This window comes from Diadema antillarum, unplaced genomic scaffold, assembly GCF_040938485.1.
Source record: "Diadema antillarum isolate AM-2024a unplaced genomic scaffold, OU_Dant_1.0 seq00000530_RagTag, whole genome shotgun sequence".
In the NCBI taxonomy this organism is placed as follows: Eukaryota; Metazoa; Echinodermata; class Echinoidea; order Diadematoida; family Diadematidae; genus Diadema; species Diadema antillarum.
The window spans coordinates 497,749-524,020 of record NW_027271481.1 but is presented as its reverse complement, the minus strand read 5'-3'; the positions used below and the strand labels follow the sequence as shown (position 1 = coordinate 524,020).

General features: G+C 37.4%; 1 protein-coding gene across 1 annotated transcript; it reads left to right on the top strand.

Moving 5' to 3' along the window:
* On the top strand, positions 1 to 25,592 carry LOC139734506 (uncharacterized). The gene is made up of 15 exons (XM_071645287.1): positions 1 to 433; positions 9,459 to 9,777; positions 10,148 to 10,435; positions 12,753 to 12,976; positions 13,642 to 13,770; positions 15,059 to 15,204; positions 16,271 to 16,358; positions 17,530 to 17,654; positions 18,667 to 18,705; positions 19,122 to 19,222; positions 20,021 to 20,283; positions 21,444 to 21,525; positions 22,254 to 22,375; positions 23,751 to 23,902; positions 25,365 to 25,592. The coding sequence occupies exons 1-15, from the start codon at positions 1 to 3 to the stop codon at positions 25,590 to 25,592; spliced, it is 2,739 nt and encodes a 912-aa protein (XP_071501388.1).
* The last annotated feature ends 680 nt before the right edge of the window (positions 25,593 to 26,272 follow it).

Genomic DNA, 26,272 nt, shown 5'->3' with positions numbered 1-26,272 from the left:
ATGAGGTCTCAAATTGTTGTTCCCGCGGACAAATCAAACTTATGTGCGATTGGACTCCAAGATGGGAGGAGAAAAGCGAAAGTGTTTTCCCAGAGTTGTTGGCGGCACAGAGCGAAGGCTGTTCTCGTCGCGCTGATCTTCTTTCTACAATTCGCCGTGGCTTGCAACTCCGATACCCAGTGTTGCAAGGGGGCCAATGACCGCCAACCGATGGGGCAGCGACGCCATGATCGAGCGACCGTCGCCGACGAGACGATCGAAACGCTGATCGGGATGGACAGGCTTCGCTTCATTGTCGGCCTCAACGTGTCGCAGTGGCTGAACAACGTGAATCTGAGCCGATTCGAGGAGGATCTGCCACCCCTCGGGGACCCCGATGACATACGGGATCTCCAGGAACAAAACGAGGGACTTCCGCAGGAATGCAGACTGGGTGAGTAGCCTACCCACCCATCCTTGCACATAACATGTTGATCAAGACATACACTACAGTATACCATCCTAACGGCAATAATATTTACATTAATTGACATTATTTTATTGACATGCATACCGTCAAGAATTGAAAGATTACACAGGTGGTGTCAATTTCTTGAAATGTTGTTTGTTGTGAGGTTTTTTATTAGCCGGGTTCACACGTACACCAATTAGCGGGATACAAATCTCGAGATTTGCATCGCGATCGTCATCCCGCTAATTTGTACGTGTGAACCCGGCTATTCTTACCACCGCCTCCCCTTCCTCCCTCTTCACTGTGTGTCAGGATGCACCTCTTTGGAAATAGGGAAAGATTTTTTCAAGTTTTGCACGATGGAATTTATATTGGTATGTAGACGTTATAAGCCAGCATATCGGCGTAACAACAAGGCCTTAAAGATAGCACGTCCTTTACCTCTGGTGTAGGCGTACCCGAGTCTCACAAACTGTTTTAGATGATTATGCATATACATATGTACCTGTGATGCAGCACAAAATCACAAAGGAACACAGATATAGAATGATGTAAGTTGTGCTTCGTAAGTAATAATGGTCTCTGGTGCTTTAGAATGATAAGTCCTAATAAAGGAATGCACAGCTAGACATGGTTGTATCACTTTCTAAAAGTCTCTTTTTGCGAAATGATTATCGCCTATACTTAAAATAAATAAATAAAGATGAATTAAAATCCTGTAATTGCCCGCTGGCTCATTTAGAATGAAGTGAACGCATTCAGAAGTAATGGAATTAATTTAAGGGAAAGAGAACGGAACGCTTCCATTTCAGTGTCATTTACGATACAATCTGACAACACGGGAATTCGTGAGAAACTGGAAAATTCTGTTCAGTCACGCGATTATGATATCACGGGCATAAACTTATTTTTCTGTTCTACATAAAAAGGATCCCGCTATCTGATTTTCTTCCTTAATGTGTATAACAGAATACAGTTACACGGTACGTATGCTGTTATGATGATGTCTTAGATTGAAAAAAAGAACAAAAAGGTGATGTTTACGAAACAAAACTCAACATGAGTCCAGTAGCATAAATAGTTGACCGAATCAAATGGTAACAATTCTTGAGAAGCAACGTCATGACGTAATGACAACACAACAGTACGCGATTAGATAATAGGATTATTCTTTTTCTTTTACGAGAGAGCTGCCTCGTATTTGTGTATGTGCGTTTATGTATGTGTGTGTGTGTGTGTGTGTGTGCTTTTTCTTAAGTGGTTTTCTGTTTTTCTCAATTTGAATAGTTACGTTAGTTCAGAAAATAGTTGTTCAGGATGATAAGACTGCAAACTACAAGCCATGCCTTTAAGCAGTCCCCTCCATTTCCAACCATTTTCATTCGGTATTTGTCATAAAAGTCGGATCTGTCATGTCTGTTGCATTAAATTATCAGTCAACATTACTTTTTCTTGATCACTATATGTTGTACTGCTTTTATGTAATTCGTGTATTCAAATATCTTATTGCAATCGCATCTGTTTTAGAAATTAAATACATGAAATGAAGTGATTAGATATTTCACCAACCCGTTTTACAGGAAATTTCTTGTCAGTTACTGCTCAATTTTCACCGGTATCTTGCTAATATTAGAATTCTTTAAAACTTTCCAGACAAAATCAAAAAAAAAAATGTTTCCTGCAAAGTTTCCTGCATCAACTTATAATCATTTCTATTTCTTCAAAAGACGAGTAAAACTAGTAACTATGAGACAGGATTTCTGGTTGTGTCTGATCCATTTTCGCAAACGAGAAAACATTGAAGTTGATAATTGCAAGACGATATGATAGTGGCGTCTTTGCCTTCTTTGCCATCTTTACTACTTGCTCAACAATACCTGTAAAAGGCTAATAGCTTGTACAGAAGTCAGGACGCAGAATAGAATACTATTGTAAGTAGTTTGCTATTCACTTCGTATATAAGACTTCAAATTATGAATAGGTATTATTTATATCATTCATGATGATAAATAACTCTAAAAAAATCAATTTCGGACATTTCTTATGATTGATATTCTATCAAAATCCTGTAACAGGATTGCACTGGCGAATAATTGTTAAAGATTGCTATTTCATTGCCTTTGAGTATGCAGGGCGAGAAACCATATCATTAACACTGAATCATGAGAAGGAAACGTGACCGTGCACCACAAAACCAACAAAAAGTCGCCAGACATGGGTTTTGAAAGAGTAGACTCTAAGCTTTAAAATGATGTATACCTCAATTGAAATGGACTCTCTTAACCTATCTAGATATTGGAAAGAAAGCACACACACTGAAAGAAAAGAGGCTCTAAGTACGGGGTCTATTCAAGTGCTTAATCTTTACCAAACCAAGCGGCTGTGCGATGAATGGAACAACAACAAAAAAAAAAAAACAGGATGTAAACCACGGGAGCAACAACAATGAAGAGATTATCAGATTAGGCTGAAATTGAATACACTCTATTAACACATTCTGGCCATGTTTACTGTCAACATTCAAAGCAGTAGCGTTATCCTTTCAAAAGTTATTAGACTTGAGAGTGAAGAGCGTGCAAAGGCTTGTCAAGAAATGGAAAGGAGCCTCCAAACCTGATCTCACCACTCTGCATAAAGGGGGTTGTAGAAAAACTGCTGAAAGTGCACTTTCCCATTCATTTATGATCCCAAACTTAAGAATAATGTAGAAGAAGGGTAGCTCTTTCAGAAAATATGAAAAACCCAATATTGACTTGGTTGACCGGTTTTATCTTTTTTGAGTCCTCATGTAAAATCATGGGGTGTGACTTTTTGTGATGCACGGTCACTTTGTATGAAATTTATATATAACATTGCTATTTGAGATATTATCTCAAATAGATATTATTGATATTATAGATATTGAGATATTATCTCAAATAGCAATGTTTTCCGTTGAATCGTTACAGTTGTAAAACAGATGTATAGAATAAATTATAGTTTAATACAGACTCTCCAAAATAAACATTAAGATGTTTTACCTCTGCCACAATAATGTCTGCTCGCTCATGACGTAGTGTTCATCTGAAAAACAAACCTCGCCCTGTCTTTAGGCCAGATTTTGATAAGCGTAAATATTCCTTTAGTCTTCTGCATTCTATATAGTAAAAGTCGGAGTATTACAGTTCGGAATAGTGTTCAAGCTGTATATGTAAAACTCAATTGAAGAAGAAGTGACTATTACCCAGCGTGCTAAGAGTTAAAATAATTGTCCGAGTTTTGAAATTAAGCAGCAGGTATACGAATATGTGCAAGTGTTTTGTGATCATTGAAGGCATGTACTATTCACTTGCTAAAGCCAATTTTTTCGTATTAGAGGCTTGTTTTGGCTGTTATTGCTTGAAATCATCAGACTCTCGGTCTTGAGGTGCCTTTATCAAAATTCCACTGGTACCAGACCTATGCAGTACCATCCGGTAAAAAGGCACTTTATCCATAATTATTTCAACGCTAACCAGTGCTTTATAAATAGATACAAATGAAAGAGAAAAGTAGATGACAATAAAGCTGGAGTTTTCACAGAAACTAAAAGATGTATAAGTATTAATCCAGAAGTGTCTATATATTGCACTCTTTAAACTGTTATTGGATTCAGATAAAAAGATAACTGCAATTTTTAAGCTGTTTCACAATACCCTTCCAATGTATTATGTAAGAATAGAGCCAGTGTGACAAGGCAACCTAATGTTGAAATTGATGGCGTGGACTATAATGTAATAAGATTATATCAATACTTATTACATGTACCTTATTTTGCAAAGATATCGAAATTCGTGTGTGGCAAGAATACGTGTTCTCCGAGATGGAGTTGCAGTATTAGATGTTACAAAACATTATAGGCTTCAATCTATTCAGTTTTTAGATAAGACGTTGCATGAGGAAATTGTGTTGGCAGAAAAAAAAAAATAACATTCTTCCAATTTTAACATACTCTTATTTGTTTGTTTTATTGTCCTATATTCCACAATCTTAAAATAGATAATAAACATACTAATTAAGAATTTTATGTGCAAATTTTCGACTACTTGTGTAAAAATAAGAAAATGAATATAGAAAACATTTGCCGATTCTATTAAAAGCATTCCGTGTGGGTCGTAGATTCTCAGAAGTTACAAAAAAGGGAATTCTTACATTTAAATTGCAGTTGTAGCTAACGACAGACAACATTTTAAGTGGACAATGCATACGTCGAAGAATTTAACAAATTAATGTCCATTACCATGATTACAGTTGATTATGAATGAACGACGTGATCAATATAAAATTAGAATATTGACAAAATTGTTAAACTATAAACCAATCTGAGTCTGTCTTTACGGACAGATTACCAATGGCCTGAGTCACACCGCCTTTTTAGTGCACGTTGTGAAGATGAATATTAAAACTTCCTATGTAAAAGAAAGATGAATGTCACGATATAGGCGTACAAAATACCATTAATCCCGAGAAAACGGTCTAATGATGCCACCCCCCCCCCCCCCCCCTTCCCGTGGTTCGCTCCAGGTGACTAACAATACTTGTATCAGCATTGAATGCTTCATTGAATACATTTTCTTTTTTTGGTAAACGGAATTGCCCAATGCCCTACATTGCATAGCAACATCCTATCAGTTTATGTAATGTGTACATCGTCCTAAAATACCATTTAAAGGGCTGTGTCTTTGTCACCATTAATGAAACCCTTAAATCAAATAGAGGTGCTTCTTTGATTATTAGTTATTGTTTTCAATTTGTTTGTTTGTTTGGTTGGTTGGTTGGTCTTTTTATTGTTGTAAATATCCATATATGGCGAAGACTAACGACGTTTCATGAATTTAAAACCAGTCAAAACATAACCAGTCGATATAGTGAGATTTGTGATAAGATCGTACTAAATATAGGTTTAATCTATGTACCTCGGAGAAAACTTTGGTCCCTCTTGTTTTCGACGGGATGTAATATAAGTTATTGCTAGTGGTCAGCCTACGTATTAAGGGTGTACTTTATTTTCCACCGCTCCGCCACAAGCCTTATCTATTTGCGCATCAAATTACCCGTTCTTAAAGAGCTAAATTTGTTCCGCTAATAATTTGCAAGACACACAAACACGCACACGCACACGCACACACACACACACACACACACACTCAGACACACACACACACGCACACACACACACACACACACAGCCTTAATGGAGGTAATTGTCGATCTCTTTATTAAAGGGATAGTACAGTATTGGTGGAGATGAGAAGTGGACTTTTAACTTTTTGCGAGATACCAAGAAAACACTTATCAAATAGTTCAGAGCATACCATTTTAAGAGGAATTCAAAGTTTATTTGACGAAAATTGGGTTTGGAATGACTGAAACATCCCAAAAACAAAGTAAAACAAAGCGATCATAATAAAGTGTGGGTCCCACACTTATTAGAATCACTCTGTTTTGGATATCTCAGCCATTTCAAAACCAATTTTCATCAAATAAATGTTGAATTCCTCATGGAATTACATGCTCTTTCATATTTCATAAGAGGTTTCTCATTATCTCACCAAAAAATGTTAGAAACCTGAAATTAGGTCTCAACCAAAACTATAGGATCCCTTTAACCATCTCCTTGTTACCCATTTTTTTTTTTGCCATCTTGAAATCAAAGCAGTTATTGCCTTGAGAGTATTTTCTATTATGATTCCATGCCGTGATAACCACTGAAGAATCTGAATTTGAAAGCAGATAATCGACATTTTTTTTAGATTTATGAAGGTAAGGTCATCTTCAAAATACTAGAGAAAATCAAAAAGCTTAGCAATGATACTGAACGCGGTGCATATGGTTAAAAAAAAAATGCTTGAAGGTAATTATCATTATCATTATTATCATTGTTATTATTGTTATTATTGTTATTGTTATTATCAGAATTATCACATATATTTTAATTATTGTTTTGCCTCTCAGCAACTTTGATCTCAAATATTTCAAATTCATAAGATTTTATCAATCTGTGTTAGCATTTAAACTTTGCGTCAGCTTGTCGTCTTTTGTGGAATACTGATTGCAGATAGCTCCCAGAAGACACACATTTTTGGTTGAAAATCATAAATTGACATTTCAAAAGTTACAAGTTCCCCGTTTGAGAATCATCTGCGGCTGGAAATATGCAATAAAAACAAAATCGACACCACGAAATAATAATGACGTTTATAACAAAATCATAACTAATTATCGCGTGCAGCTTTGAAACTAACCAATTATCAATTATTCACTCTTTCTGTGCCAGGAACTTTGGGTAATTTTAGGGTTTCTGTGCCAATTGGCACTGAAGGCATGGGTGAAAGAGTGAAAGAGTTCAAATGAATCTAGGAAACGCGTCAGGTTTGAGAGCAAGTAGGGCCTATATTCGTCAAAATACTAAAGATGGTAAAGAGGAGAGAAAATAATGAACTCGACATTTTTTATCATTAGCGCAGTACATTTGGCCGACGCTGAAGGATCATTAAAAAAAATAGTCTTCACATCATTCGGGTTTCCACCTATGTAAAACCAATTTCGGCTTTGAAAATGGGGTTGGGGGATGTGAAGATTCTTGAAAAAGGTTGCCTTCTTCAACTCAAAACGAGCCAGTCGGTTTTTGTTTTTTGTTTTTTTTTGGGGTGGGGCTGATTTCTCAGAAAAAAAGTACTGAAAGCATTTTGAACATATGAATACTAATATAAACCTACTATGTGTTCAAGTTCACGTTGTATGTTTCTATTCGTCTGAATGTACACAAAGGATCATTGCGTCAACGCTTATATTAGGTATAAATACACCAGCTTGTAATCTGCCTGCTTCTTAGGGATCAAGGCATATCAAATCTTATTCATATATATTAAAACGTATAAGGATTAGATAAATCTATAGATATATAGATAGATATATAATTAGATAGATAGATAGATAGATAGATAGATAGATAGATAGATAGATAGATAGATATAAAGAAAGATAGACAGAAAGATAGATCGATAGACAAATAGATATACAGACTGTTTTATAGGTAGAGACAGGAGACAGGGGAGAGATATCATTTAACGCACGCATGTCAAAGGGTGTTCATTGCATTTTCTGATTTTCTTTACTGGAAGCTTTGATTTTATTGAGAATTTAGACTAAGACAACTTGCTTTATGGCTTTCAAATATTCCAGTTTACTCAAAACCTAATCGTCAGCGATTTTTTTTTTCACTGGGAGGTTATTCAAAAATTTAAATCTATGTCTATAAAGGAGTAATCGCTATCCTTAGAGTCACGATTTCCACGATAGGGCCTATAGTTCATGTCTGTGTTTGGAACTGAGACCATTCATTTTATTTATTTTTTATTATTATTTGTTTTTTTTTGGGGGGGGGGTTCTTTCAGTCATCGTGGTCCTTTATTTTTCATTTGAGAGAGAAAAAAGTAAGACAATTCTGACAGACGATAAAATCGGGCAGACGAGAAAAATGAAAAATGTCAAATGCTTTTTTTTTTTCCAACGCGAATCCAGTTCCTGACAAAAAGAAAAAAAAAAGAAAAGAGGGGATGAGAGGGGTGGGAGGGAGTCATCGCTTCTAGTTCTTGCACAAAACATCCCTATATCAACACACACACACACACACACACACACACACACACACACTAAAAAAAAATCGCCATCAGTTCTTTTTGGATCCAATAGGAGATGAGAGGTTTGGTACCCTCAATCCTACAGATTTGACAATGACAGGCAATGACAAGTGCATGCATATTTGCCATACAGATTATTGGCCCCGAAAATAGGCTCCGACTGCAGAACTGTCCATCTTCGTGACTGCCAAATTTATTCTTGGTCATTCCTTGAATTACCCACGTGATAACGTTGTATTTTTAGACAGGTGAACAAATAAAAAGGATTATTGAAGGCAACTCAGAATATGAACGGAACAGGAATAGGCATTGTGTCTCTTTGTCTGAAAAGGTCGTTAGCCGTTGCGAAATTTGGAACGCTTACGTAACTAAAATGGTAAGGCTTATTCCAAGTACACATGCAACTATTAATTTAATTGATGCCAAGACTTCTGGCAATCAATCTTTCTGTGAAATTTTATATCAAATTGAAATGGGATGGACTCATTTTGTGTCCCGACAAATTACCTATAAAAAATTGTTAAAGATTAATGTAAGAATTGTTAGCCTTCTGTGTACTGTCACAAAGTTGTGGTGCGCACGTGGTTGCTCACACGTGATTTAGAAGTGTTTGATATTCATCGTATTAGGGTACGAGATATGTCCTTGACAATGATTTTACTAGACTTAAATACATGTATCTTTCCGTGGTGAGAAAAATGTAATTATGATTGTGCTCATTGTGAAATAGTTTTACTATAGTAACAACATTGTAGGTGAGGCCTGAAAGCAAATTATCAGATTTTTCAAAGTCACTTGGCTATACATATAGCAGATGCTTGATTGTCGAATGGTTGCAAGAAGTTGTCGGAATGAAGTATGAAATGGCAGGACAACACAAAATCATTCAATGACACAATTATATACCTGCAAAACATTCATATTGTAATTAATGATGGCAATTACTTGACTTCTTCTCTCTTCTCCTTTTGTCTGGTTTTCAGTATCCCTGAAATCAACTTTACAATGTCAAATTCAATATTCACAAATTTTCAAAGGGTGTATGATCAACAGGAGATTCACTTTTGTGTAAAAGTGGAAAGTGTGCACATCTAGGTACAAAACTATCAGATGAAGGTTATAATGTATCCATACACTCATACCCACATTACTATACGTGAAGATATTTTGATGAAGGGTGACGATTTTAATACAGAGCACACCTTTCATATTAATTTCTTTTCAATTTCAATTTCGATTTCAATCCAAACTGAACAAATGAGAAAAAAGGTACATGAATATCTTTAACTGTTAACAATAACAGACTTTCTTTCTTTGCTTTTGGGTTGTAATTAATTGTTTTGTAGATTTATGTAAGCCTCAAAATGTGACCGACCTGAAGGGAACCTTCGAGTGGGACTACACCCCTGCCGGGGAGTACGCCTTTCTCCCATGTCCCAACGGGGTGTGGCTGGAAGATTACCTCCCAAGCACCCCTACACCAAAGATGCTGGCCTACCGCCCCTGCAAACCGCCGACGGAACGGACAGGGCTGCGAAAGCTCTTCTATGAGGGTGCATTCTGGGGCGAGCCAGAGACGGACATCTGTCGCTGGAGCTCGGAAACCACGTGGATGTTGGACGAGATACGAAAATCTATTGCTGAGGAGATCATTGATCTGGTACTGTATGTGATCCATTATGCAACGTTTACTACTGTCGGTATTTGTCTGCTAAAGTGACAGACTTAAGAAGGCTCTCGAAATCTTCATTTGATGTGAAAGTCGTGATTTAGGAAATGAAAACGCTATTCTTTCCAGACACCCTTTCCTTTGGGAATGTTTGAGCTACATTATATCTCTTTGCAATAATCACAATCGCTTGTATCCCTGATTGGACGTTTCACTATACTATACAATCTTCATTCCACTTCATTTTCATGACAAACCGTAAATGAAACAGGGACTAATCATAGCAGATGAAAGCTGGGCAGATATTAGAAACAAACGAAGTATGTTCCGCAATGTCTTTCCGCAAAATGGTGGATGATAAAATAGCGTTCTCCTCAATTTTACGCAGCTTGGAGGGGGTTCCTCAGGCAACGCGACAGCAGTCATCTCCCATCTTCGGGAGGCCAATGAACTCCTGGACGGCATACCGACGTTCTGGCTGAACGAGATCGACGTCTTACTCGTAGCGTCCATGATCGATACGTCAATCAGCGCCGGTGTGGAAGGTTTATACGACATTGTTACCGAGCTCGGTCACGAAGTTGTGCGACTTGCCGATCGCATGCTGGATCTCAACGCGTGGGTCCTCCGAAGAGCGCATCACTCGTGTCTCAGGTAGTTATAAAGGCCGAGACTCGGAGCCTTTTACGTAAATAGTTACGATTAATCTTACGCTCGATGTTTTTTTAATGCAGCTCAGAGAATCAATCGCAATATCAATCCTAATTGGAGGTCTGTATCGTAAAAATACTTACGCTTGGTTTAAAGCACAGATTCAATAACGGATAGCGCATAACTTTTTTTAATCCAATCAATTGTAAGATCAATATTACGATCTATCTTTACGAAGCAAGCCCTTGGGATCAGTCTGTTCATCAGTTCAGCATGCACTTTGTTTCAAATCTAGGACAATGTAGGTCTTGACATCTGGTTTGTTTGTTTGTTTGTTTGTTTGTTTGTTTAGTTATTTTCCACCTAAAATCAACATCAAAATACACAAACGATATCCAAACAGTATTAACTGGAATACGGTTTGGGTTGCCCTGCCTGCTCAGCTGTGCGTATGACACTGCTGTTCTACCGAGGGGTCAAGAAGAACCTCATAGATAAAAGTTTAAATATCAGAAAACAATATGGACTATAATCATTGAAAGCTGCTGTACGTAATCATTCAAAGCAGAAAGCACGTGATAATAGGGCCTATAAAGTGCACCCCCGTTATAACGAACACGGTTATAGCGAGATTTTCGGTTATAACGAAGTAAAAATTCGGGCCGTATACCAACGTTATCCACTTTAAGTATTTTTAGTGTTTATTTGTTCCGTTGTAACAAAGTTTCGATGTAACGAGAAAAAAAAAAAACTGCCGGTTCCGAGGACTTCGTTCAGTCGTTATAACGGAAGTCCACTCTACCAAGCTCCTAGTAAATAGGTTATGCTGCCGTTTCCATCCGGATAATTATCAAGCGTTGATTTGTGAGTTAAATCATGTTACGTTGTGGTTGTTGTGGTTGTTGTTGTTGTTGTTGTTGTTGTTGTTGTTGTTGTTGTTGTTGTTGTTGTTTTGCTGACATTCTTTGGAGTATTGAGAGGAAGCAGAAGGGCTGCAAAGCAAAGCGGGTTTTGTTTTTTTTTTTTTCTAACATTGGGTACACTTCGACAAAGTAGCATATTTGAATTAATATTAACAACTTGATACAGATGTATGCTCGGAGAGATAACATATGTGTTTTTCCACAAATTTGATTTTGCCGAAGTTTGTAGAACCTATAGACTAATAATAAAAACAAAAATCGTCTTTTCCTGGAAAATCATTTTCCTTGGCTGGTTTGTGGAGCGCATTAAGACAGGAGACCACGTATTTGCTTTGTTTTACTGATCACTAAAGTCCACAAGTTTGTCCTAGTCTTCAAACCGCAGAGAGACCTTTCGAGCGATACGGGACCATTAAACAGTTAAGCTTTTCTTCTTGTGGTTTTTTTTTTACACATCTTTAGCAGTTTCTTGCTAAAATGGTAACGTAATACTGATTATCAGAGACGCAGATATAACATATTTCAACCCTTCTCCAATGTTCTCTACCCATTGACTCTATTTGAACACAAGGTGAATACGACAGTGCAAAACCATTTTGGTCGGTGATTATTCGAAAGGCCGCCGCACACTACACGACCTTACCACGATTTACTTGTCATACGACCTTAAAACCAGAAGTGTGACGTCATATACTGAAGCCAGAATGGTCAAAAGCCTATAGCTGTGTAGTGTGATCGCAGGCCTTCAGTTTGCGGTGTCGAATCGTGCGACTAGTCGTATGACCCAGCTCGCCTCTCTATCGTGCGACAGGTCTGATCGTGTAGTGTGTGGCGGACTGTATAACGCTCCAAACACCCCGATCTGAAAAGCGGCATGGCTTCGACTCGATATTTTGTATCAGTTTCGACTTTTGTAACGGCAGACGATTTTGGCTACTAGATCTTTATGGAGTAGAGCGTCTTAACAAGCTTAAAGTGTAAATTCACACCATAATCAAGATTGCTCACACCACGGAGCTATTAAAAAGCTCCTTGGTCACACATTGAGAGTAAAAGCAAGCGAATGGTCATTTTGTAGATCCTTCATGAAACACTGACCTTGAATTCAAAAAAGAGAGGAATCTACATTAAGTTTCATCTGCTTTAGGGAAACATTGATAGCAAATTCGTTATCGGAGGGAAGTGATTTCTGAAATGTTCCAAATTAAAATTATTGCTTTATCTTACCCCAGCAAAATAATATCATGCATGCAAGTAATACAAAACCTATTCAGGTTTCTTCCTGAAAATCATTTTCTGTTTAAAAAGTTGTATGATTGGCCTCTCAACGTGTTTGTGGTTTGTTTGTTTGTTTGTTTGTTTTAAAAATCTGGCACATTTCCCGCTCTGTTCTTCAGTATCGCAGACAATTTGCAGATATACACGGAGCACGTGACTATGGGTTGGTTTGGAGAGAAGCTGACTCATCACGGCCGAAACCTGTTCCTCGAGGTTGACCACACCACGCCGGAGTATCTCGAAAACCTCCCTCAACGGTGGATAGTGTCACCCGACATGGGTTCTGGCGCCAACGATTCAAAACCGATTGTGTCTATAGAGTTTCCGTGGGCCAAGATAGCTGGTACGTCTAAGATATAGATTGAGATCAGAGATGCCTGCAATTGCTTGACGCTAGGTGTTGGCGGATTTGTTCTGGTACTATAACCTAGGTTTATATATCTAAAGGGGAATGAAATTCAAATATTTTATGTGAATTGATTGAGTGCAGAGATGTTATTAGAACACTCTAGTAGTAAAGTTTGAAAAGACAAGTTTGATTTCTGAATGTTGCCTTGCATGGAAGCCAGAAGACCACAAGATACGAAAACTAGGTGTTTAAAAATAGATGACGTCAGTTAATTGAAATCAGCCAGTAATATTACCTTAGAGCGCTGGATTCTTCTCTGGTGATAATTCAGTTTTCCTAAATGAAGATATTTTTTATGTCTTTCAATAGTCCCTCTCTCTCTCTCTTTCTTTCATTTCCACTCACATGCATACGCATACACACGCACTTACCCGCACACCTCCACTTTTTTTTTTCTTGCCTCAGTTACCGTCATACCCTCCCCAAGTTTCTAATGTCAAGTTTCCTTTAACCCTTTGTTTGCTGTGAGTGCTGATTGGCAAAAAAAAAGAACAAAATAACAACAACAACACAAAAAACCCTCTCATAGCATTGTACAATCTGTTCAAAGTCCATGGCAGAGAAAGGGTTAATCCATTTGATGCAATGTCCATTTGCAGCCGCTAGGAGGCGCAACGCATCCAGCACTGAAGAAGACGACGACGAAGATACGTCGAGCTACGCGTGGCCCGATATGTTCGCTGTGCCGAGTTACAAGCTGCGTGCGGCCGCTATAGTCTATTACACCGGTAGGTCCATGGTAGGACAAGTTAATAATGGAGGCGTATATATGTGATAATCTATCAATCGATCTTTACTATCATGTTATGAATCGGATGTACATGATGTCGAATAATGCACTGTAATAGTTTTATACAAGACAAAAATAAATGCATAATAATTACTCAAAGTACAGTTTCATTTCACCGAGGCTGAAGGCCTATGTCGTGGACGTGAGGACATACGTGAGAATAGTGTGCATTAAAGAGCATTTACAATTTCTTTTGGTAAATAAAGTGAATTTATTACATTGATTTATTACATACTTCATGTATTAGTTTAGTTACACGCGATTCTCCGTGCAAGAATCAAAAGTTATAATTTACGACTGTGTGATCAATAACGAAATCAAGCAATGAATGTCACTTGATGGGACAATTATTATAGCACATTTTGTTACAAGCACGTTAGGTCTATATGTTTGATATGTATGCATGCATTTTTGCTCTTGAAATTATGTATACATGTATAATTATGTGCCCATTAGTGATGTGTATACAACTATACATACAAACTCATATTATATATGAGTATATTAATGTACATGTTTATATTGCTGATTTGAGCATTCAGCATCGAACAAGAACTTGAATCATCCCAGTGCAAAATATGCCTTTCTAGCCTTGCATTATATCATCAACATGATTTCTATGTCAGCAATTATGATTAGGCGCCTATACTTTCATGTGCAGAAAATGTAATAAAAAAAACTTTCATCTCCCTTTCATGTTTTTTATGGGGTGCACAAACAAGATTATTAGTTGGAGAGAATTGTAAAGAAATGACGGTTTCAAATGAAATCGGGAGCTGAAGAAACGTTTCGTCACACGAATGCTTAAGTGCTTCCTTTTGAATGAGGTGATAATTCCACTGCGTAATCCATTACGTTAGAATTGGAATGTACCATCTCAGTAAAACCTTAATTCTCAAATTGCAGTGGTCACAGCCTCTCCTTCTTCTTGAATTTATTTCTTATGGCGTAGTGCTGCTGAAGAACAAGTTGACCTGGGAAACTTATTAGCGCTCTTTGATGACAATAAAGTTATCTCTAATATCCATTTTTTATTAATATTATCAATTATTCGTGAATAATGCCATTGTACAAAGTTATATGATTAAGTTGACTTAATATGTATTTTATTAGGTGGCGAATGAAAGAAACGTTTACATGGTAAAACATCCAGTAACAGTGCATGTAATGTAAAAAGCATATTGAAACAACGGTGTACATTTCTGCTCACTGCTTTTTGAAATCAGGAAAGTTCTTCGTGAGTGAGTTGGCTCAAATCACGCCTGTGGACGATGCGGGTCTCATCTACATCCACGTGTACACGGACGGGGTACCGCTGGAAGAAACCACCGAACCGTTGGCCATCACGTTCTATCATTCTGAAGACGAACAGGTAAGACACACAAATTTCAATCAGAATCATACACTTTCAGAATTTACGTGTCTCTGGGTCTCTACAGTGTCTACCACACACAAGTACGCACATAAATTCATTGTACATGAATATTTTGTTACAAAAAAGGGAATGCATTTACATAATATTATATATATATATATATATATATATATATATATATATATATATACATCCTCAGTGAAATCATTTAAAACATCCCTAAAACATATCTGTTTAATATGCCATAGAAAAAGAAATCATGTCACATACTTTATTTTTTTCTTGTTTTTCTTCGTTTTCTTAACCTTAAAGCCTAAAAGCGCCATGAGCATCTTTTTGATGGATTGTTGCGCTGTAGATATGTAAACTATTATTATGATTGTTATTATTACTATTATTATTATTATTACAATTATCATCATTATTATTACAATTATTATCATTATCATTATTATTGTTATTATCATTATCATTAAGTACATTATATGCAAGTCATACATGCTTGTGAGCATATCGCTCATTATATTTGTAAGCATGTCATTATGTCATTTAGACATAAGCGCTCATTGCTCTGCATTTTTCTTTACATCATTGTGATGACCGCCCAAGACTATTGTCTCTTTCTTCTTGCGTGTGAAAAAAAAATGCTCATAATAATCATGATCATCGTTTTGAGTAGACGATGTTGTGCCTCCGTTTGATAAGTGACTTATGCGTAGATGATACATTTAAAAAGAATGTGTGACCGGCGACAACGGTTTCAGGCAAAAGTCGGGAATTTAGACAATTTATTTTTTCATCGAATCACAATAGCCATTTCCTAAGCTTTGCATTGATATAAAACACTTTTCTCCGACACCGTAAGTGGGCGTAACAAAGCAAAATATAGTGCACTTTTCAACTTGTTATAGCCTGACAAAATTGGGTGAAAACGGACTTTGAAGATTCATCTCTTGACCGAAGATAATGTCACTTATGCTTAGATGATACATGAAGAATACAATTAAGATAATAACAATACATCAAGATGATACAAAAAAATTACGTGTCTTTGCTCCAACAGGACGAAATGCCAAGTCTAGGCGATCTAGCTTGTAGCTCAGCCCGTCTACTTAGCGCTCATGAACCCATGCCAGACCTGCTCAACCAAGGTGAGCATAAACTCCGACATTTCAAAGTGGACTGATGTGATGTATCTATCCTCTCGAGCTTTATCCCTATGACAGCTCCCCTAAGCCCCATCTCTGCTCCCTCTCTCACTCTCTCTCTCTCTCTCTCTCTCTCTCTCCCTTAGTCTTTCTACGTTTTATTTCGTAAGCATTGAAGACCGTGTTTCTTTTGTATCTGTTGAAAATCTGAACCATTGCTTTTATTTTATTTTTTTTTTTTTTGCATGTTGCAGGTCCTTAGAGTAGCTTGCTGATTTTTCGTTTCAATTATGGTGACATTGTTTTTGACAAGATTAACATTTTGTGCAGTATGCAGGTTAATGTATATAATTTTATATAGAGAAAGTTTTTTTAAGAATCATAAATGGATCATATAACAAACTTAATCATTTGGAGAAATTAATTGATGATAAGAACCGAATACGAATTCTGAATTAGACGTTATCATGTATACGTGTAATCGTAATAGTTTTTGAATGGACAAATATGAAGAACCACCGTAATGAAATACCAGCTGTGGGTGCATTGAAATGATGGTCTAGAAAGACTCCATTGAATTTGGCAGTTGAAATGTTCCCCAGAATTGCCAGTGGCCTTTGCCACGGAGAAATGAATGAGATCACAAGCAGAAAATAGCGTCTTGACAATCGTTCGGCAAATTGTTGGAGAATTCATCAATTGTAGTATGTTCAGAAAGTATTTATGAGGTTTTTAATTTCTCGTTGAAATTTTAAAAAAAAAATCCTTTTCAAAATTCTATTCAATCACGGCAATTTGTTTCAACAAAGCCGTTTTTCCATGCAAGTCTGTGAACAGATTAAAAAACAAACAAACAAATAATACCTACAGCACAGTAATAGAGTATAAAGTGACATAACTCAAGTAACATAAACAAACTCATTAGTTATCATCGTGTCAGCAAACATGCATCCCCTGTGATCAATTTCCCTCCCCATCTATTTTTAAAAATCCTTTGTCTCTACCCTATTCCTCTTCTTCCTCCTACTCCTTCTACTGCCTCCTATAGCAACCCTTCCATCCCTACCCCCACCCCACGTGCACTTTTGTGGCTGTCATTCTCTTCAAGTTAAATGCATGCACGATACTAACTTTGTGTGTTTTTGATATTTACAACTCACTAACCTCTCCGCAGTTGAAATAGAATGGGATTCATCTTACTGCACGCTGAACTTCACCAACGACAATTACACGGTGTGCATGTGCACTCTGCTAGAAATTATTGGACTCATCCGGGATTTGATCCCAACTCCAGCGCCGGTAAGAACACAGCTTTGGCCTTTCTGAATGATGACAGAATTCGCAATATTGGTCTTGTTGGTTATTGGCGTAAAGCCCTTGCAGCATCGTGTCTGTGAAATGTTACACGCCTGGACACAGTCCGGAAGCACGAAGTATGTTTCATGACTTACTAATTAAGTTCATAAGGAAGGTGGATGAATATGGATAAAGAGTTCTCTAAACAGGCATCCAATCGTTTTATTTACCTGTGACAGTTTCGACAACGGGTTGTCATCTTTATCAAACGATAGGCAACTGATGTTATCATATTTTGGCGCCAATTAGCAACCATCCAAGAGTGACATCCGAGTAATATCGATATTTCAAACTTCATGAGCCATTTTGTGGGGACGTAATCGTCAAATACTGACACAATATGTTAAATAACAATATTATGAACAGCAGTACGATAACCATCGTTCAGTGTATGCAATAACTTAATCTCGTGAGACAGGAAGCTGACGTAATAATGATGATAATGATGGTAATAATAATAACAATAATAATAATAATAATTATAATTATCATTATAATCATAATAATGTTCTTTTCACTAAAAGGACTGATGAGTGTTACTGGACTCGTTCATTGCAAGACTCTATGGTTTCGATGTCTTCATGTTGCTTGGGAAGTTAATCATCTAATATTGCTCTTAGTCCTTATAGCAAATGTGTATATTTGACATTCCTCTTGATATATTCGTGACAAATCCCCCCTGGAAAAAGAATTCTGACTTTTTGAGACTATCATCATAACTATTGTTAATTTACTATACCAGTTGTCTTTATTATGCTTACTGATAAATGAATAGATGAATAGGTGGATTAAGAGAGAGAGAGATACATGAGAGAGAGCGAGAGAGAGAGAGAGAGAGAGGGAGAGATAGAGAGAGAGAGATAGTTAGATAGATATGTATGTATGAATAATTATGTATAATACATGAAAGTACATTATGTATGGGTATTCTGTATTCTTTTTGTTTAAATTCAAGACAACGCCTGAGACCCCGCCCGGCCCTCTGGAGTTCATAGTAAGTTTTTCGTTATTTCTTAAAATGTTTAAGCTTAGAAATGTAATTCTACCGTTAGTTGATAAAATTTCCAATCAAAATAGACACTTTAGTTAAAACGATATCGACATAGATACAGTATCAATGAAAGAAATGATAATGCTCTTATTGAGGAAAAAAAAGAGACAAAAATGATACATAATTATAACACTGTTTATACTATCGTAGTGTAATGAAGACTGGTGTCTTCAATATAGAATGATAAACATATGAATATATCATATAAATGTCTGCACACATAATGAGCAACAGAGCAGCCTCAGGAAAAGAGAATAGACTGAAACTTAGCGATACACTGTGTACCAATCTTTACCATCCGAAAGTGTGATATAAAGGCTAAAACAAAATCTCCCTTTCTTCCTCTCTATCTCTCACAGGGCATTCCAAACTCCCTTGGTCTCACCATTACGAGTTACATTGGCTACAGTATTTCCATCATCAGTATTCTTATGACCATCCTCACCTATGCTTTCTTCCCGTAAGTCCTATAATCATTTTTAGCCTTCTATAGCATAATGAAAGAGTACTTGACCTTATATACCTCTGTAGAAATAAGGGGGGGGGGGGGGACTAATCATTAGCCTTAAAGTCAGAGGTAAGTCGAGAGAATGTGAACCTTTATTTTTAAAGAAAGTTTGTGGAAATTCTATCGTTGTCCATGGGTGACGTCACGAATTGTAGCAGTGTTCTTTGCACTCCAACGATGGAACAAAGTAATTTAACGGGAAAAGATAACTCTTAAAAGGATTGTCCGATTCTTCTCAAACTTTATAGCTAAACGTGTTCCAGTGATTATTGTTGCCTTCACTCATTTATTATATGTGTGTATATTTGGGTTTTGGTTCTGTTTCTGTGGTTGTTTTTGGTGTATAATATATTATTATTATTATAGTATTTTATTATATTAGTATCAAGAACTGTTTCAAGAATGGAATTAGACGTGATTTTATCATTATCATAATTATGCGTCTCGACTAGACCGTATGCAGATCACAGGTATTTAGTGTTAAACGTGCAGCTCGTCAAAGATTTTCCATGCAGTTCAATGAAAGAATTACCGAATTTTTGTCTTTTCGTTGAACATTTGTTCATTTTTTTTCATATTATGATCCGTTTGGCGCGTCAAGGAAGGGACACTTCTGGTGCTACATGCCATACATTGGGGCATTACGATTGGGCAATTTTTTATTTTTTTTTTTCATATGGGGACATTGACCATAGGCCTAAAGCATGTAAATACTGTTTTATAGTCTCCTCTCTAAATTCCATATTTCAGTAATCTCCGTCGTGGTCTCCCCACCCTGATCCACGTCAATCTCTGCGTGGCCATTCTCCTGCTCCTTCTCATGCTGATCTCCTCCGTGGCCTTCTGCGACACGGTGATCGGGTGCAGGGTGGCCAACATCTTCCGCGTCTACATCATCCTCGTCTCGCTGATGTGGAACGGGGTGGAGGCCGTCCACATGTACACGTGTCTAGTCAAAGTCTTCACTTCACACGCTTCTCATTTCGTCCTAAAGGCTGGCATCATTGCATGGGGTGAGATCTCGTATACTTACATTGTAGTTTAACTTTGCCGTAGGATGACCTCTTACAACTGTATTGTATATGTTTTCGTGTTTTGTTTTTTTGTTTTTGTTTTTTGTTTTTGTTTTGTTTTGTTGTGTTTTAATGTTTTTTGTCGTTGCTGTTGTTGTTATCGTCCTTGTCGTTGTCGTCGTCATCGCCGTCGTCGTCTTCGTTGTTGTTGTTGTTGTTGTTTTTGTTGAAAGATAGTTGATGAGATTGGTTGATGGATTTCCGACGTTTATGAACAGCATAAATACTGCTACTCATGGTTTACCATTACCTTCGTGTAACCAGATAACCGTCATAATAATGTTCATATCACCATTGTGTCAGAGATATGCATTATTGCTCTGGCGTTCTGGCCGAACACACATTCCTTATAGACAGTTTGCGCTTTGCTACTTGCTATCAGCTTTGCTGTGTATTAAAGTCGGAGGTAAGATGCTTTTCATGTTGTCGATGTTTTGTTCCCAAGAGCTTAATGTGTGACATTGAGATCGTGCCGCGTAAAATTGAGAGCGTGCCCCGAGCCATGCATGCTTTTTATTTTCATTAACTGAGTTTCATGAACTGAGTCTACTGACATAAATTGCTGAAACCAGAATCTCTTGGAACAATTACACATGTGCATGTGCAGGGACCAAGTGCAATATTTTTATTATTAGAATACGCGTATTCGATGTACTTTGTTTAGTGTTATGTTACTTGTTTTTCAGTTATGTATACATATACAGTATCTATTTTTCTTTACATGTATGTGGATTTTTGAAATGGAGACTGTTGAGAAGATTCTTATGCCTTAGTGCATGATAATAAATGACTTGAATCTTGAACTAGGACAGCATTAACGATAGATTAAACAAATATGAAAATTAATTGTTAAAATAATCAAAAACACTACAGAAATGTGTTACGTCGATGTTTACGTCGATGTAGGGCAATTTGTCAATCAATTGCAATGAAAACACCTAGACGGAAGAATCAATGTGTTATGATGTTATCAGTACCAATAAACGTCCTAGTGGTCTGGTGGTATATTGTTATTATTGTAATGAGCAGCAGTCGAAGTTGTACGCGTAGTCGTGATAGTAGCAACTTAAGTCATAATTATTTGGAACTCATTCCTGCAGGTGTACCACTCATAATCGTCGTCATACCTGCTGCTGTTAACGTTAGCATCTTTGACGGATCCCACGAGAACTGCACTTTTAGGTAAGATGGGGTTTTTTATGGGTAATCTGGCAACATCATTCTGAAAACTTCTGAATTATGTTTAATTTACTCAGTAGTCTTTCTCAGATTTGTGTATACGCGTATTTGCACACGAAAATGTGAAAACGTGCGACGCATTTAAATTAACATTGTGTCCACTTACAAACATGTAACGTATACGTGATGGATATGAAAATGTGAAAACATGCGATGGGTTTAAAGTAACATATCTACTTACAAACATGTATTTAGGATCAATATGACAACGTGAAAACATGAGATGGACTTAAAGTAATATTGTGGCCACCTACAAAAATGTATAGTGGCAATCAATATGTAGAGGGAGACAAACTGAAGAAACTCAAACCTGAGCCTTCACCCCTCTGAATAATATCTTTCTTTCATTTATCCTATGCCTTGTCCGCCTTGGACTACTTAACATAACAATGTCGGAATCTCGGAGCTTGGGTATTTGTTCCATGTTCATCGTGTCACTACCGGGTATCAGGGACAACCTGGTGGTAGTGTCGCTGCCCGGAAAGCAGTAGATGACAGGTTCGAGTCCCACTGGTTCCTTTTTTTCCGACATGTTTGTTATTTACAGATCAGCAGTTGCGATCTTAACAAATTTTCATTTGTAGAGGGAGACAAACTGAAGAAACTCAACCCTGAGCCTTCACCCCTCTGAATAATATTTTTCTTTCAATACGTACTGTATACCTATACAGCTGTCGTCTCAGTCCGATCGCGTTCTACTGCCTCTTTCTTCTACCCATGGTCGTCATCGTCCTTTTCAACAGCGTCGTCTTCGGACTGGTTCTCAGGGTCATCAGGAAAATCTACGCAAAAGGTATTAGGGACCTACGAACATACACACATACAGACACACACACACACACACACACACATATGTATATATATATATATATTACTCTATATATATATATATATATATATATACATATTATATATATATATATATATATATACTCCTAGATGGGTCATTTGGAAGACATTTCCATTTGTTTTATATGCAAATTTTAAAATACATGTTCAATGGCAATTTACGCAATGGAGACACGAAAATTGTCTCCTTAATGACCAGTTGTCTCCCTAATGAAGACACTTCCCCCCAATATGTCTCCCTAAGGTGCCAACTAGGGATATATATATATATTATATATATATATATATATATATATATATATATATATATATATATATTCTCATGGTCGGACATCCGGGTATTTTGCGTGTCACGGGGTCATGGATAGCGTTGGAGTGAAAACAAACCACTCGCGTGAGCCTGGAGTGAACGCTGTACGTGTTTTCTGCCGGGGCGCCCCGCGAGCATAGCGCTAAGGCAAGCTGGTACTGTAGCTGTGCGGGCGGCAGGATTAGGCCCTAGGCCTACTCTAAATTAGGCCCTACCCTAAGCCTACTACAGTACTAACGTTAGGCCTATAGACCTACCTGAAGTTTCTATGAGGTACTAAGTAAGCGTAGATATCGGGGTAGGGCCTACTCAAAGAGGTTCTACTGCACATCTGGCCATTTTGTCGGGTCGTTGATCCAGAGTCCTGCCGCGATTTCATACGGGCACAGGTCCAGTCCGGCCGCCTTAAACTTGGCAAAATACCGGGACCGATCGATCGACAGGATCCAGATTTTTAGAATATTGCTGGCAAGACATGATGCATGTATCTCATGAATGATATGGCACAAATGACAAAATGAATAATGAAAAACAGTCCCCATGTCTGAGCTGCGTAGAGTTGCACATAAATTATACGCGTCGCACATGCACAGCATGCAGTATGCGCATTATGCAGGCTTAGCGCTTGCAAGCTGTTTGTTTTCACTCCAGTCGACCGGAAGTGACGTGTAGCCGACCGCAAGAATAAAATATATATTAGACAGATAGATAGATACGCAGACTCTGAATAGAAAATTTGGAGTTCTATGAGGCGATACTTCACATACTCTTTGCTGAATTTTGCATAATGCACATTATAGTCTGATCATTCTATTAAACCAATATCACCTTCCTACACACTTGTAAAAATTGTCTATATTTCCTATCAAGTCTGATCATACTCAATCGGCTTATGACACTGCTATATCAGTCTGTTTGATTATTATTCTATTTTTAGTTAACTGAAACAATGATCAGCACTTAACCTTGTTATATCTCATTGTTCTAATCTGGCCTTTCCCTCGTACAGATGGGAAAAAGACGCCGTTGAACCAGCTAAAAGGCGCAGTGGCTTTACTGGTACTGCTAGGTATCACGTGGATATTTGGCGCCGCGGCTGCCGTCAACTTTCAATTCGTAAACACAGCTGAGGGACCACAGGCAGCTGCCATTACATTTCAGGTCGGTAACAAGGGTAATTGTGTCCGTTTCAAGAAGCTCATTAGTGCCAAATGTACACCAGTCGCGATGCATGCTATTTCAACTAAAACAGTTGTGGATATCGTCTTTGAATCCAGTTGATTGAAGAATCCATTGGCAACGGTTAACCGCAACAGGTATAACATATAATCTACATAATTTAATAACAAATAAACAGAGTACGTAACAAAGTCTGCTGACTCACATTGTTTTACAAAGAGCAACAAATTTAGGTATCTTCGAATTATTGTATAATAGTATGTGTTAGCAACTTTTTGATTGCGTTTTGTTACCATCTCGGAATAGAAATATAAATTGTATCAGAAGTCATATTGTCTGATATATGTAACATTAGCCCTGTAGGATGAAGATGTTGCAAAAAAACTTTTTAAACAAACTTTTCCTTTATCTTGCGTTTTTAAAGGACAAGTTCACCTTCATAAACATAAGGATTGAGAGAATGCAACAATATTAGTAGAACACATCAGTGAAAGTTTGAGGAAAATTGGACAATCGATGCAAAAGTTATGAATTTTTCAAATTTTTGTGTTGGAATCGCTGGATGAGGAGACTACTACAGCTTGTGAGTCATATGCGTACAACAGTATAAAGAAAATGTAAAAGAAAATTCAACATATTTTCACTTTTTTGGCATAATAAAAGAGCATTTGACTTGCCTCTTTCTAAAGGCAGGGGGAATAATATTTCCCATAACATTTGTCGGTAACGAGTCAGGGGAATGTGTACTTTTTTCAAAAGATGGAATTTTGTGAAATTCTCTTTATATTTTCCTTATATTGTTGTACGCATGTGACATCTAAGTTATTCATACACTGCAGTAGTCTCCTCATCCAGCGGTTACTGCACAAAAACTTCAAAAATTCATAACTTTTGAACGGATTGTCTGATTTTCCTCAAACTTTCACTGATGTGTTCTACTAATATTGCTACATTATCTCAATCCTTATGTTTATGAAGGTGAACTTGTCCTTTAAGATCTTAGAAATAAAACGACGCTTTAATTTGTGACCCATATGAAGAACAATTCACACACTGGATAATGGTTCATTCTTCATTTGCCCTCTTTATGGCTATGGTCGTTTCAGGGTCGAAGGATACCCTACCAATGTGTCCACTGAATCAAAATCAACGAAGACTCCTCTTCTTTTCTTCTTGATATCCACTAAGATTTGGGTGCATGCAGTAGCTGGCGTTTGATTCCAGAAGTAATTGCATTCATGTTTATCATGGCTACACCGCTGAATAATCGGTGTTTATTTAAGTCGATGAAGGACAGTTTGTCAGTCATTTCCAATGAAAATGGTTTAATGTGAAACATGTTTCAGTTTATTTCATATGTTATATAAGATTACTCTTGCACTCAGCGGCTGTCTTCTGATTTCGCTTTTGCTTAATTACACGTATTCTCTTTTCTTGGCGACAGGTTCTTTTTGCGATCTGCGTGGCTTTCCAGGGATTCTTCATCTTTATTTTCCACTGTGCCCGGTATCCCGATGTCAGACAACAGTGGAAGGCCACCCTCACACCCAGGAGATGTCGACGGCACAAGAGAAAATCAAGCTGTATTCCAACTGTCTCTAGTCTGGCCAGTCTGAACATGGCGACTGAAATGCGAGTACTCGAACCGCAAACGCAAGAGACGAGATTGTAGCAGTGCATGGTGTCCGGTGTTTACCGAATAATATACAGTACTGACATTAATCCACTTTATTTTATAGTCGTCACAAAGGATCGTGTCTGTAGAAAGGATTATGACTAACTATTGTGGTTTGTTCTGCAACCTGTTCTGCGTGATGTCGATGACGTTTCACAGGAAGCAAAAGGAGTGCCGCAGAGTGAATTTTGCGTTCGACCTTCGCAATGACCGGCCTAAACGACAGTCGTCGTGCACGTCGCATCCACTGAATGACAAGCCTCATGATTATGAAACTGTGACGACAGAAGACAAACCTTTCGAACTCATCCAAACTCAGTATGAGTTCATGGATATCACAGGGAGGAATAAGCGTGAGAAGATTTCGATCAAACATTTCTCGCGATTAACTAAAAAATGTTTGTAGGTCACTATAGTACCGGCCACGAAATGTAGACAATCACCGGTAAATTGCCGGGTTTGTACAGGTCTTTGCAATGCAATGCAGTATGTAAATAGGAAAGAAAAAAGTCATGAAACATTTCCAGCGATCATTGGCAACCACTAGTAGCAAGCTAGTTTCCGAACCTACTTCAAAAGTCTTCTTTGGGTTTTTTTTTTTTAGTCTGCTTAGGGGGAAAAATCCAAAACAAAATCGAAGAACACAATAATACGATCGACTATCGAGAGTAAACATA